Source organism: Culex pipiens, chromosome 2 (assembly GCF_016801865.2).
Source record: "Culex pipiens pallens isolate TS chromosome 2, TS_CPP_V2, whole genome shotgun sequence".
Taxonomy (NCBI): Eukaryota; Metazoa; Arthropoda; class Insecta; order Diptera; family Culicidae; genus Culex; species Culex pipiens.
In genome coordinates this window covers 102,169,207-102,184,489 of record NC_068938.1, presented here as the reverse complement: position 1 = coordinate 102,184,489, position 15,283 = coordinate 102,169,207, and the positions used below count along the sequence as shown (strand labels likewise).

Sequence of the window (15,283 nt, the reverse complement as noted above, 5' to 3'; positions counted from 1 at the left end):
GTGAGATAGCCGAGATGGTTAAGGCGTGGACTTGGTAATCTGAATATGACTCTCACCAGATTGATGTTATTTTTGGGGTGAGCAGACCTGGTTTTTTTCTTTGGTACATGCTTTTTGTGTACACGTTTTCTCATACAATATTACATGCTTTTCCTCACAAAGGTGATGTGCACGCTTTTGCATGCGATAGGTTTTTTTGCCGTGCAACTGTAACAAAATGTGTGATGGAAATTAATTCTGGTAACCAATGCGAAAATTGTTTTATATAACAACGAGATATAGTACAGGATCAACAAGCTTACTAAGCAATTCTCTACGAAATCGGTATTTTTTCTTAAATTTTAATTTTTGTATTTTTGAATCCGACTGAAACTTTTTTGGTGCTTTCGGTATGCCCAAAGAAGCCATTTTGCATCATTAGTTTGTCCATATAATTTTTCAAACAAATTTGGCAGCTGGCCATACAAAAATGATGTAAGAAAATTCAAAAATCTGTATCTTTTGAAAGAATTTTTTGATCGATTTGGTGTCTTAGGCAAAGTTGTAGGTATGGATACGGACTAAACTGCAAAAAAATGATACACAGTAAAAAAAATTTTGGTGATTTTTAATTTCACGTTTTTGTCACTAAAACTTAATTTGCAAAAAACACTATTTTTATTTTTTTTATTTTTTTAATGTTTTAGAGGACATCAAATGCCAACTTTTCAGAAATTTCCAGGTTGTGCAAAAAATCTTTGAGCGAGTTATGAATTTTTGAATCAATACTGGTTTTTTCAAAAAATCGAAAAATTGGTCGCACTTCATTTTTCGATGTAAATTCAAATTTGCAATCAAAAAGTACTTTAGTGAATTTTTGATAAAGTGCACCGTTTTCAAGTTAAATCCATTTTTAGGTGACTCTTTTGAAAATAGTCGCAGTTTTTCATTTTTTTAAATAAGTGCACATGTTTGCCCACTTTTGAAAAAAATATTTTTGAAAAGCTGAGAAAATTCTCTTCATTTTGCTTTTTTGACCTTTGTTGATGCGACACTTAGTTGTTGAGATATTGCCATACAAAGGTTAAAAAACAGGAAAATTGATGTTTGCTAAGTCTCACCCAAACAACACACCATTTTCTAACGTCGATATCTCAGCAACTAAAGGTCCGATTTACAATGTTGAAGTATGAAATATTCATTCTATTCTAGAAGCGTTTTTCGAAATGGCACACCCAAAATTAAAGAACGAGAGATAGTCCTCACGAAAAGAAACGTGAGGAAAGTGCTATATTGCGAGAGTATAGTCCTCTCGCGTGTTCATTCGTTCATTGGAACAGTTCATCCTATGAGTGGCTTATATGGACAAACGACCGCCACTAAGTCACCGAACCGTGGTGGCCCATACGGCAAAGGCACGGTTCAATATGCCGAAGGTCTTGGGTTCGAGTCTCGGTACCGGTACTTTTTTTTTTGATAGATGAACTATTTTGGAAAATGAATTATGAGTAAAGTACTCTCGGTAATTTCGGGATTTATCCTCTCCGTCCGCACACAGTACCATTTTACTACCGAATCGTGCTCCTTATCCTCTCGTATGCCGATGCCCAGTTATGGGTGCTGCATGCCCTACAAAATCAGGAGGAAAAAATAATTATTGCTGAAAATTGAAACTATCATTCAAAAATTTGTACAATAGGGTCCTAAAGCCAGCCAGTCCTTTTCATGTAGAGCGGTAAAAACCACGATTAAAAACTTTTTCTGATCACTTTTTTACATTTTAATACAAAAAAAAGACAAGACAACATTTTACGATGAAACAACCAGGGCTGTGGAGTCGGAGTCGGAGTCGGAGCCGGAGTCGGTGGAGACGGGTCTTTTTGGGGACCTGGAGTCGGAGTCGTCAAAACTCGAATAGCTGGAGTCGGAGTCGGAGTCGGAGCCGGAGTCGAACATTTTTGATAAACCCGGAGTCGGAGCCGGAGTCGGAGCCGGAGTCGGAGCTATCCAAAATTTAACACAATTAATGAACTTATTTATTGTTTAGTATTTGTTATAATGCAGGTTAATTTCCAAAACTTTTAATTATTTTGAATGTATTTTTTGAATCGCTGCACTGCGTTGACATTTTTTCATTTATTTATTTTTTGGTTCATGGTATTTATCAGGTGCCATTATGTTTTTGAAGCATTTTTATTTTGATTGTATTGCTATAAATGTGTTTTTTCACTATAATCATTAAATTACAACCTGTTAATCCTCTCTTACCCATGTTTGTAGTGTCATAACTCATAAAATATTAAACAATTGTCGGTGTGTAGTAACATTTTTGAAAATTATTCAATTGATTCTTTACTGCCTTTTTTGCTTTTATTTATGTATTTTATCAATTCAAATTTGACCAAATTTTATCAAAATCTTTCTTAAAAAAAGTACACACGCAGTCATCATTTTGTCGGATAACTAACGTCTTGGAGCTTGGAAGGCAGATCATTTTTATTTTTTTCAAAGAAAAATAGTTGTGAGATACATTAAAAAAATCAATGAAAAATAATAATTAATGTTTTTTAAATCGGAAAAATAAAAGTTCACTATCAGCACTTAAAAAAATGATAACAAAAATTGTAGCGTTGAAAAAAAATTAATACTGAAAAAAATATCAAAAATAAGTGGTCACCAATTTTTGAATAATCATTGAATATAGGGACCATCCATGTTTACAATTTCTCTACAAAAATCTATGAGTGTTGATCCTTAAAAATATCGTTGAACAAATCCATTTTTTAAATACCATAAATCTTGGTGACATTGATAGAATTTCAATTGTTTATTTCACGGAGTATTTTGCAAGAACACTTAGATAAAAAAAAATTGGCTAGTCTGATATTTGGCACCATGAAAGAAGGGCTCTTGCCCGACATTTTGTAGGGTCCTGCAAAATATTTCGAAGGATTTATTTTCGATTTTAAAGGATTTTTCTTCGGAAAAGTCCATGAAAATTGATGGGTTTATGTTAATATCCATCAAATTTCTTATGAATATACATAATTTTTTTTTAATTGTTCGCTCTACAGCATTGCCTTGGCGTTCTCGATTGCGAGATTCCTACTTGAAACTATGTGTACTTGAAAACTGGAGTATTTGAATAGTCCTATTTATTCATTATTCATAATTCTAGGTAGTCAACTTTCGAAACATTTAAAAACTTGTTAAAAAATACTTCTTACGATAATCCGAACACTACTCTACCAAGCTTTGATGCCATATCGTTCTGTTTGTATTAAATTCGTTGTTATCATTTTCCAAAAAAAATTCAACTTGTCAATGTCACCCCGGTTTACGGTATTCACGCAAGTGTGAACTGAACATATGAGTAATGTTATTAATAAAAGTTTTTAGGTATTCCTAATGCTGAGCAGGTTTCGGAGTCGGAGTCGGAGCCGGAGTCAACAATTCGTTGAAAGCTGGAGTCAAAGTCGGAGTCGGAGTCGGCTAGAGTTGGCAGGCCGGAGTCGGTTCGAGCTGAATGCCGGAGCCGGAGTCGGAGTCGGCTAATCTCAAAAAGCTGGAGTAGGAGTCGGGGTCGGAGTCATTCGAAATATGACCCGGCTCCGCAGCCCTGGAAACAACAATGGTCCCCTTGGAACGAACTGTCAAGTAGGATGCTTTATGGGTAATTCTCCGCCAACTCACACAGCAGTTGCCCCGACCCCTCTTCGATTTGCGAGAAACTTTGTCCTTTGGGGTAACTTTTGTCCCTGATCATGAATCCGAGGTCCGTTTTTTTTATATCTCGTGACGGAGGGGCGGTACGACCCCTTCCATTTTTGAACATGCGAAAAAGAGGTGTTTTTCAATAATTTGCAGCCTGAAACGGTGATGAGATAGAAATTTGGTGTCAAAGGGACTTTTATGTAAAATTAGACGCCCTATTTGATGGATTTTTTCATTTAAAACACAATTTTTCGCTTTAAAATTTCGTGTTTTTTCTTACTTTGCAGGGTTATTTTTTAGAGTGTAACAATGCTGTACAAAGTTGTAGAGCAGACAATTACAAAAATTTTGAAAATTTTTGTTCTAAATGAAAAAATTACCCTTCTGGGTCAATGTAGATTCGAAAAGTACATTAAATTTACCATAAAATAACATGTTCCAAAAATTTTTACGGTCGAGTAACGGAAAATGGGAGAATTTTTAAAACTTTTTTAGTGTTTTTTTCGATGAAAAATACGTTTATTCGGAATTCTGAGTACGTCATCAAATCGGGCGTCTAATTTTACACAAAAGTCCCTTTGACACCAAATTTCTATCTCATCACCGTTTGAGGCTGCAAATTATTGAAAAACACCTCTTTTTTCACATGTTCAAAAATGGAAGGGGTCGTACCGCCCCTCCGTCACGAGATATCAAAAAACGGACCTCGGATTCGTGATCAGGGACAAAAGTTACCCCTTAGGACAAAGTTTCACGCAAATCGAAGAGGGGTCGGGGCAACTGCTGTGTGAGTTGGCGGAGAATTACCCATAATTCAAAATCAATTACCGGCTAAACCTTAAATTCTCAAATCTGAGGGTAGGAAAATTCAGGAATTCAGTAAAATTGGTTATTAAGAGGCTAATAATTTGTTGGAGTGTTTTTCATGGTTTCTGAGAAATTCAGGTGTAAATATTGTGAAAGCAATCAATTTTGTGATCAAAATTGGTAGGTTTGGTTGATTTTTGAAAGGTTTTTAAAAGTCACAATCTCAAATAATTAGATGGAAATTTGAGAATATTAAAAAAATGTAATTCTTATCTTTTAAGTAAACTCTACGGATTTTTTACCAAATTTAAATTTAATGAGCATCTAAATTACTTTATTTGCAGACCTGCACTTAAATTTCGTGGAAAAATGGGGTTGCCACATTTTTTGTTATAAAACTCAAAAATAAATTATTGTTTCGTTCAAAATTGAAGTGTTCAATTATTTCAAACCTTTCATTTACTATTTATAAGTCAATAAAAAAGTTATAAACTTTGTTTTAAAAGGTAACACAAAGTCATATTTAAAAAAAAAAACTTTTGATGAAATGATGTGATTACAACAACAACAAAGTATGAGGCACTAAAATATTCAAATGTGCAAATTATATATATTTTCAATTCGTCCTTCAAAATGTGTCCAAATAAGCTAACAAAAATTGTCCAAATAACCTCAACAAGGTGTCGATATTCACCCACAATGCAGAGTTGTAAAAAAAATAACAGATGCGCTCATTCATTACGATTTTCTAAAAAAAAAAAATACAAAGGATTCTTTGGCATGAGACCGTGAATTAGGAAATGAGAAGATAGATGATAGATTTTTTTTGCTGGCAATCTAGAGATACAAGAGAACTCATACTTTAATACTGTGGTCCAGGAATCATCAAATGATAGTTTTTTAACTCATTTATTTACACCATTGCCACAAAGTATGTCCAAATTTCCTCGCATTCCTCTTTAGTATGGTAAGAATAATTGTTTTTTATTATTGGAACTATGATTTGAGCCGATAAAAAAATGATTTAGAAATTGAAACCTACCTCTGTTGAACTTTCAGCAGCTTTATTCTGTGATGTGCCATCAGAAACTCGTTGATGAAAACCAATGCCAAATCCACCGCCGGCCCGCACCGTTCCAAATCGAACGGAGAATCTGCGAGTAACACAAATCATAAATTCACTTCAATTCCATTTCCACTCAATGAACATTAAGCACGTAATTACTAATTTAATTATACGCCCCAAACAATAACCCAAGCAAAATCACTACGCCGACCTCAACACTAACCCAGATGCGACGCCATCAGGACTCCCACGTTGTAGGTGGTGTAATTACCACCGTAATCCTCCTCCGGGACCTCGATCCGGCTGATTCCGGACCCGCCGGACCGTTTGATGAGCCGCTCCCCGATGGACATGATGGCACCGAGGTCCAGGTCGTCCTCGAAGTAGCCACCGTCATCGTCAACCGTTTCGGACCGCGTGGCCTCGCTCAGATTGTTCAACAGCAACAGGCCGGCACTCCCCTCGTGGTGGCCATCGGGTGCCGCCGCCGGTCGACCCCGGACGCAGCAGGACAGGACGACGCAATATTCGAGGAACACCAGCGCGATGGAGACGCCCAGTGGTTTGCGGTGCATGGTTTAGATCGTTGTTTTTAGTGGGTTTAGATCTTGTTTAAGTGTGACATTGTTTCGATTTGGAGCTCTTCACCAATATAAACAATTCTGTGTGATTATCTGAAACTCCCTGTTCAATAAATGAATGTAATCATCAAACAATTCCTTTTAATTTAACCACATTTGCAGCTGTTCAATTAAGTGGGATGTTTGCGATGAGCAGTCGAGATAATTCGTATCAATTGATGAAATTAAACATTGACTGAGTGCAGTTGATGAGCTCGTTGATAAGTATCTCTTGGTGGCACACATCGATGACACCAATCTGGAAAGGTTGTTGAACAAACCCACCCCCCACAACACGAACCTCCTGGGAAAAGTACATAACCTGTAATAACAAAACCCCCTGGCACAGCACTGAGCAATGGAGAGCTGATGGGAGGTGTTTTATTTTTCCAATTAAATTACTATGCAACAGGGAGCACGTACTGCAACCAATGTTGGGTAGACGATGTTTGATCTTGTCAGTTACATTCTGGGTGAATGGCATTTATGTTGCAAAAATGATACGCATTGTTGATTTTATCAAATGTGATTATGAAGTTGCTCCTCTTGCCGATATCGATAAAATCAACGGAATTGAAAATATTACAATTAAACTTCCACAAACCGTGGGCGATCTATCAATTCGCCAAAAATCAACTTATCAATCATTTCTTGATATTTGAAAAGAATTGGGAAAAGACCTCTTAAAACATAAAGAAAAATTTTGGGTTGGAACTTTGACTTGTTTTTAATATGATTTTGCATTGGTTCTAACACAGAGGAGCCCAACTTTTTAGCCTGCGGGACAGTTCTGGATATTCTGAAGCAGGGGCGGGCTGAAATAATGTTTGGTAAAAGTTGAAATGAAAACAAATTCGCCGACCCACCACCTGAAGTGTCCACGTGGTTTATGGATGATCCCTTTCAAATATTGCTACCTATTAAAAAAATGTTTTGCTCCTTGGTTTGATTTCTTGGACAACGATGACGAAGCGAAATTTCCGAAACCTCGAAACAAAAGCCGAAAGAAAACCAAACAAAAAAAGTACACTTGCTGCAAAGACTGGGAAATTAATCCACCTACTTGTATTTTAAAAACCAATAAAACTATATTTTATTTTTAAAAAAAGTACATTCATCATGAGATATTTTTTAATTTTGAGAAAATAGTATGATTTAATATGTTTATTACTTGGCTTCATACATAAAGTACGTCACGCTCACGCAAAGCATACCCATGTCGCATCGACCTCACCAATCTGATATTTTCAGGGATTGTTTGTATATATAAAATTTGCATCTGGCTAAAATATGTGCACTCTAGGTCAACGGGAAATGGGGCAAATCGGGACAGAAAGTTGTATGGTTCAAAAACGTCAAAAAATATTAAAAAGGCTGTAACTTGGGCAAACCTTAACTAAATTTCAATATTCAAAACGCATCTGAAAGGACTTAACAAATCCAACAAAATGCGGAGTGAAGCATACCAATTGGTTAAATTTAAAGCGTGTTATTGGCATTTTGGTGAAAAAATTGCACAATTTTCAAACTGAAATCGTCCTTGTCGTGCTAACTTGTCGTACGTGCATTTTGGGCCAAATTGAGTTAAGAACGCCATTTTGTGCAGCTCACAATGCCTCATCTTTTGACCTTCATAGATCCCCAAAATTCGATTTCAATCCTGAGATATTCAATGAAAACAAAAAAAGCTCCGAAAATTGTTGTCACTTTTCATATGAAAGTAGTTTCAATCTTGTCACTCCCTGAAAATTGCTGTAAGAACGACAACTGGCCAAAGGGATTTCAGGTCAGAACGCGTTTGACGCTCGTACAAGTTAGACTACCGTAAACATTTGTAATTATAACTCGGGACTTCAGCAACCAACTTCAACCAAACTTTGGAACAATGGTATAATGGGACATAATGGTCAGCTAAACAAAACGTGTTTGTTATTGTTTACATCGCGTGCATTCGTTTTTGTTTATTCAAGGTCAAACATTAGAGTCTGTGGTCGACAGAGCTGCGAGTCAGACGTGCGTCCCTCACACACCAAAAAAGTGCTAAAAAGTGCAAAAATGCCTCAGAGCAAGAAAAAGAGGCGGTCCTCACCAGCAGGATCGGCAGATTTAAAGAAGCTAAAGAATGCCGAAGCGCTACCTGCAAAGCCAGGCAGTTTGGGCAAGGACGCTCAAAATTCGCCTGGAAACCAGTTCACTACCCTCCCTGTGGACGTGAGCGAGAAGGAAGAATTTGAACGACGGGAAAAGTTGCCACCCACTTTTGTGAAAACATCGTCATCGGACTCGGTGCGAAAGTGGCTGACCGGATTTATCAAATCTGGTGCTTTACGAGCTTCCATTCGCTTGTGTGCTGAGGATTACAACTACGTTCGGGATTTCCTGAACAACACAAAGATTGAATACTACAGCCATGACGATCCAGGTAAACGCCCCATGAAACAGGTCCTTCGAGGCCTGTACGACATGGATGTGAATGTGTTGAAAGAAGAGCTCAAAGCTCTTAAGTTGAACGTGATCGAAGTCTTCAAGATGACGAGACACAACAAGGACATCAAGTATCGTGATCAACTGTACCTGGTTCATCTCGAGAAAGGATCGACAACGCCGTCTGAGCTGAAGGCAGTTCGGGCAATTTTCAACATCATCGTGACTTGGGAACGTTATCGTCCAGTGCACCGTGACGTGACACAGTGTTCGAACTGTTTGCAGTTTGGGCATGGTGGAAGGAATTGTTTCATCAAGAGTCGTTGTGCAACCTGCGGAGGTGAGCACAAAACCCAAGCTTGCGAAACAATCAACGAGAACATCGAAGCGAAATGCTTCAATTGTGGCGGTGACCATTCTACCAAGAATCGTAGCTGCTTAAAACGAGCTGAGTTTGTAAAAATTTGGCAGCAAGCGGCGACGAGGCACCAACCAAATCGTCGTAAAACACCACCAACTTTCACGGACGTGGATTTTCCTGCTTTGGCGTCACCTGGAGCGGGATCTGTTCGAGTGGTTACAAATCTCCAGCTATTGCCGTTGAATCAGCGACAAAAAGCTGCAGATAACACAACCCCTCCAGGCTTCAGACAGCAACTGAGGGAAAACCAAACAATATCAACGGCTGAAGGCAGTAGTGACCTGTTTTCACCACAAAAACTTTTGAACATTTTCATCGAGATGATAACAACACTGCGTGGGTGCAAAACTCGCCAGGAACAAGTAAGAACGCTTGGAGCATTCATCTTAAAATACAGTTCATAGTTTACTCGTTCTAATGGTTTTGAATAATTCAAAGAATTTTTATTTTAGTTTTAAGTTAGGATTAGTTGTTAAAGTGATTTTTTTCTTTTTTTTTACCCAAATGTATTCGATTAAATGCAAAAATGTAAAACAATTTGAAATAAATGAATGAATGTGAACAGTAATAATAAAACGAAAAATACAACAAAGATGAAGAGCATTTAGCCATACCACTTAGAATGTAAATAAAATGTAATTATTATAAGAAAAATCAATAAAGACATATTTAATTTTAAAAAAAATCAAAGGTCAAACATTAAAACGCGTTTTACTCGGAACGTCGAAATGGCAGGTGCGACAAGATAGCACGACGACGTCGAAATAAAAAAGTGTTCCATCCAGATATCAACTCGTTTCGACTCTAGGTCAACGGGAAGTGGGTCAAATCGGGACACAAAGTTTGAAGGTTCATAAATAGCAAAAATCTTTAAAAGGCTGTAGCTCCGGTAAAATTCAACTTAATTTAAAAATTCAAAATGCATCTGAAAGGGCTTAAAAAATCCAACAAAATGCGGGATGGAACATCCCATATCTGAATGGAACACTTTTTTATTTGAGTTCAAAAATTGTGCTATTTTTTCACTAATATGCCAATAACACGCTATAGATTTAACTAATTAGGATGTTCCTGGTGGATCTTCGAGCTTTTAATAAAAAGTTCATTTTTAAAGCAGGATTATAGCCTTGTCTCAGTGAGGAAGGCAAAACGTTTCCAGAAAAAAAAATCGGCCGATTTCGACCATTTTCATTTTTTGTATTTTTTGATTTGGCTCAAACTATGTGGGGGCCTTCCCTATGACCAAATAAGCTATTTTGCTTCATTGGTTCACCCATACAAGTCTCCATACAATTTTGGCTGCTGTCCATACAAAAATTGTATGTAAATATTCAAACAACTTTAACTTTTGAGTGAATTTTCTGATCAATTTGGTGTCTTCGGCAAAGTTGTAGGTATTGTTGAGGACAAAAAATGCAGATTTTTCAATCAACTTTTTTTTTCACTAAAACTCAATTTCCCAAAACACTTATTTTTTGATTTTCGAGATTTTTTGATATGTTTTAGGGGACAAAAATCCGAAACTTTTGAGCCATAGAGAAACATGGTCAAACAAACTGCCGCCGAGTTATGAATTTTTGAAAAAATAGTGATTTTTGGAAAAAAATCGAAGTTTCATGCAAAAACAAATTTGACATTATTTTTTAATGCAAAATTGAGTTTGCAATCGAAAAATACTTTACAGACTTTTTTTATAAAGGGCTCCGTTTTCAAGATATAGCCACCGAAAGTTTGAATTTAGCGAAATATTTGCAGTTTTTCAATTTTCAAAAATAGTGACCATAAGTGACCATTTCTAAAAATATTTTTTTTAAAGTTCAGAAAATATGCTATAAAATTGTCAAAGAGACATTGAAGATTGGACCTCGGGTTGTTGAGATAGAGCCGCTTTAAGAAAAAGAAACACGAAAATTGAAGTTTTCTTAATCTCACCAAAACAACCCACCATTTTCTAATGACGATATCTCAGCAACTAATGGTCCGATTATCAATGTTAATAGATGAAACATTCGTGAAATGTTCCGATCTTTTCGAAAAAAATATTATGAAAATTTTTAAATCAAGACTAACATTTTAAAAGGGCCAAACATTGAATATTACTTTTCAAAAAAAATATTTTTAGAAATGGTCACTCATCATGGTCACTGCAAATATTTCGCTAAAATCAAACTTTCGGTGGCTATATCTTGAAAATGGAGCCCTTTATCAAAAAATCTGTAAAGTACTTTTCGATTGCAAATTCAATTTTGCATTAAAAAGCAACGTCAAATTTGTTTTTGCATGAAACTTCGATTTTTTCCAAAAATCACTTTTTTTTTCAAAAATTCATAACTCGGCGGCAGATTTTTTGACCATATTTCTCTATGGCTCAAAAGTTGGGGATTTTTGTTCCCTAAAACATATCAAAAAATCTCGAAAATCAAAAAAATACGTATTTTGGGAAATTGAGTTTTAGTAAAAAAAAAGTTGATTAAAAAATCTGCATTTTTTGTTCCTTGTGCCTATTTTTTTCAAAAGTCCTCAACAATACCTACAACTTTGCCGAAGACACCAAATTGATCAGAAAATTCACTCAAAAGTTACAGCTGTTTGAATATTTACATACCATTTTTGTATGGACAGCAGCCAAAATTGTATGGAGACTTGTATGGGTGAACCAATGACGTAAAATAGCTTATTTGGTCATAGGGAAGGCCCCCACAAAGTTTGAGACAAATAAAAAAATACAATTAAAATCCATTTCCGGTTTTTGTAGAGAATTGCTCAATTAGTAATCCTTTAAATATTTTTCAACAGTACTTTTTTTCCAATGAATCACAAATGGCCAAAAACAATCAACCCGTCTACTAGAACCCTGAATTTAATTGAACTCATTCAGACGATTCAAATATTTTCATAACTAATTCATAATTATCGTATGATGTATGTCCATAGTTTCGGAAAGTAATACTCAAAGTTCTTTGATTTATTTTAAAGTTAACACTTGGAAAGTAAGCCATAACTCGGATCATTTTTTTTCTTTGAAGCCAGAAACATTTTTTCCGGTTCTTTGCTCCGCCCACTATCGACCGTGCGTTTCCATAAATTCCTTTCCACTTTCTTCCGATTTTTGCAACTCTTCTGTTGTGCATTTTAGCTAGCAATTGATAACGACGATCTCAACAATTGAGAAATGTACACAAGCTTTGAAATGTTGTGCAAACAGATTAACTGCTTTATTATCACCGTTTTTAATAACACTGCAATTATTCCTCCCCTGCCACTATACAAAACTGGTTCACTGTCGCAAATTTATTATTCCTTGCGAGTGGTTAGTGCACATTCATTATTCACGGCTCAACCACCTTCCGTGACATGCTTTGTATCGTTTTTTTTTTTTTTTTTTTTTGATCCCACAATATCCACCAGTTTGGGTGGTTCAACCACGTGTCGAGTTTCGTGACCACTTGTTGATTCACCCTCGTGAGTATTTCCAGAACTTAGATGAACCAACTTTTTTGTTTCGTTTTCACTGAAATTCTCCTCTTCAAGGAAAATGATGCTTGTGGTTTCATTTGACAGAGTGTGAAATGAATATCCTCCGCTGTGCACTGCACTTCAGCTGGGCGTTCGTTAATCCTTTTTGCTGCACCTGTGTCCCCAAAGTGGACACACCAAGGAACCCCCACCAGGACACCACGGCTGCTTCTGTTCGACAGGACACGACGATGTCAACGGAATGATAAGCACTCAGACAACGTGTCAAGGTGTGACCACTTTATTATCCTCACATGTGACCAACGCCACACGGCCACTCTCTCTCTCTCTATCTCCCCGAAGGATGTCATAAATCTAATCCTTGTGGCCACAAACCCCCCACACACTCACATACACTTTCACTTAATCCAAATCCAAAGAGGGGAGGTTGAATATCCTTGCAAATGCACCGAAGAAGACACGACCCCGCACGCGTCCACGAGAACCGACCGCGCCGACTGACGACTGACGAAGGAGTGAATCCTCCGGACGATTGGCGGCGTGCTTTTATAGTGCAGGTCGTGAGCTCCATGAGGTTGAGTTGGGGAGTTGAGGGAGCAGGTCCTTTGGGAGGAAGAAAAAAAACACGCACGCCAATGAGACGGAATGGGTGATGATGATTATGGAGGATGGTCGCGGACTTGGTCGCTGGGCCCGGCCCGGCCTGGGTAGTGTTGTCTGCAATCAGCCGGAAAATGGCGCGCTTGAACTTGCCTCTCGGCTGCAGCAAGTAGTGCGTTGCTGGACTGGAGGAATTGGTGCTGGAATGTTCCGGCGGGTTACCGTCGAGGGGATGTTGGTTTGAAATGGTTTGAAGAGTTTTTAGACTTAATGAAAAATAAAGATAAATTAAAGTTGAATTAAAAAAATGGTTTACGCCTTTAAAAATGTCAATACCGCATTTATTTAAGGCAAAACTGCTGGAATTTAATTTATTTCCATTTATGTTTAATACTAATCCACACACGCGAACAAAACAATCTTGAAATGATTTCTGTAAAATTTGTGTTCATTATCTCTGAGAACTATATAGCAGTTCCCGGACAGACAGTAATAACAAAATAACAAAAAGTGTTATGGAATCTTCTTGAAAAATCCATTTTTGCATAAGGGTTTAATAACAGTTTATGTTATCATTACAAAATTTGTTATTGGTCTGATATTGGATGACAGCCATAACAACTTTGGAATAACATTTTTTGTTATGGAAGAAAACCTCCAACTGTTATTGGGATGATCGGATTAGTTGTTAAAATAACAAAAAATAATAACAAAGATTTGTTCGAAGAATAACAAAAAAAATATCAATCTGTTATTACAATAACAATCCAATAACAAACAAATCATAACGACTAATAACAAATCTTGTTAAAAATAACATAAAATGTTATTGGCCTTGTATTTGCAAATATCAAAAATTGTTATTCCCACGTTATTTCCGTCTGCTCGGGTTGAGTTTAATGGAGCAGCACGGTACTAGAAATAAATTATGATTTTTTTTCGAATACGTTGTGTTTTCTTGAAACTATACCAATGCTTTGATTTAAAAAAGTAATGCCATAATTTAAAAAAAAGGTTGGAATGACCCGATGGAATTTTAAGCTATATTTATTCTAATGGCCTATCTACAATCACTTAACTTAGAAAATTTCACTTAGCTTAGGAGTTTGAATCAATGGAAATGAATCTGATCTTCTACAATGAAAAGGAATAAAATTAGAAACTTGACGTATGGTTTGGAAAATTTCAAAATCTACGGTAAGTTGACGTTTCCATATCAAAGGTAAACAAACAACTGCATAGCAACGTATATCAGCCCAAAAAAATTTCTATGTTGATTGTGGATGACGGCCGTAAGTTGTGTACATTTTCTAAGTTTTACTTTACTTAACTATTCTAAGCTAAGTGATTGTAGATAGGCCATAAATCACATCGTCTGTACTTAAAAGTTGGTTTCCCAACTAAATTGTGTTTTTCATACCGGGTCTGCTGCAAAAGACTGAATCTAAGAAGGCCAAACTTCGTATTTGGTGTCACAATCATTCAATAAACAACAACATTGAAGCACTTTTGAAACACTTCAATTCATTGTATTCTACTCATTCGTATGCGTCGTAACAATATGTTCGGTGAAGATAAATTGAATATTAACATTCAATTTCATAGTCCTTAGTCTCATGGTCAAGCTCATGATAGTGCTTATGTTTCACTCATTATGTACTTGAATTACCGTAGATTTCACTTGTTTAGCATTTATCTCTGAACATTTGAATGAAATGAATGAAAATCGTGAAAATATGGGGTCTCCTACGAAAGGACGAATCTCAAAATGCCGAATCTCGAAAGGCCGGAAGTCAAATGGCCGAATTATTCGAGAGGCAGAATTCACATAAGGCCGAATCTCATAAGGCCGAATGCTCAAAAAGCTGAATCTCATAACACGGTGTGTTTTTTAGAACAAACTAATGATGAAAAATGTGGTATGTCTGATATTTGACACCGTGAAAGAAGGGCCCTTTCCCGACATTTTGCGGGGCATACCGAAATATTTCGTCGGAGGGTCTAGAGCAACTTTTTTTGTAGATTTTTTTTCGATTTTATGGGAAAATTGGTGCATTTATGTTGATATCACTCAAACTTCTTATCAATATGCTTTCAGGATTCTAACCAACTATATTTGACCCATATTTGACCTCGACAAAAAAAAATCCGACCAAATTTACCAGATTTCTAGCT

At 36.5% G+C, this 15,283-nt stretch overlaps 1 protein-coding gene across 1 annotated transcript in view; it reads right to left on the bottom strand.

Moving 5' to 3' along the window:
- LOC120431107 (atrial natriuretic peptide receptor 3) overlaps nt 1-6,524 on the bottom strand; it is a 29,949-nt gene extending 23,425 nt beyond the window's left edge. Inside the window, exons 1-2 of the mRNA XM_052706950.1 lie at nt 5,790-6,524; nt 5,543-5,654 (exon numbers count right to left, since the gene is read on the bottom strand). Coding sequence (XP_052562910.1) covers nt 5,543-5,654; nt 5,790-6,141 — 464 coding nt within the window. The 5' untranslated portion in view covers nt 6,142-6,524. The remainder of the gene's footprint in view (nt 1-5,542; nt 5,655-5,789) is intronic.
- Nucleotides 6,525-15,283: the final 8,759 nt, after the last annotated feature.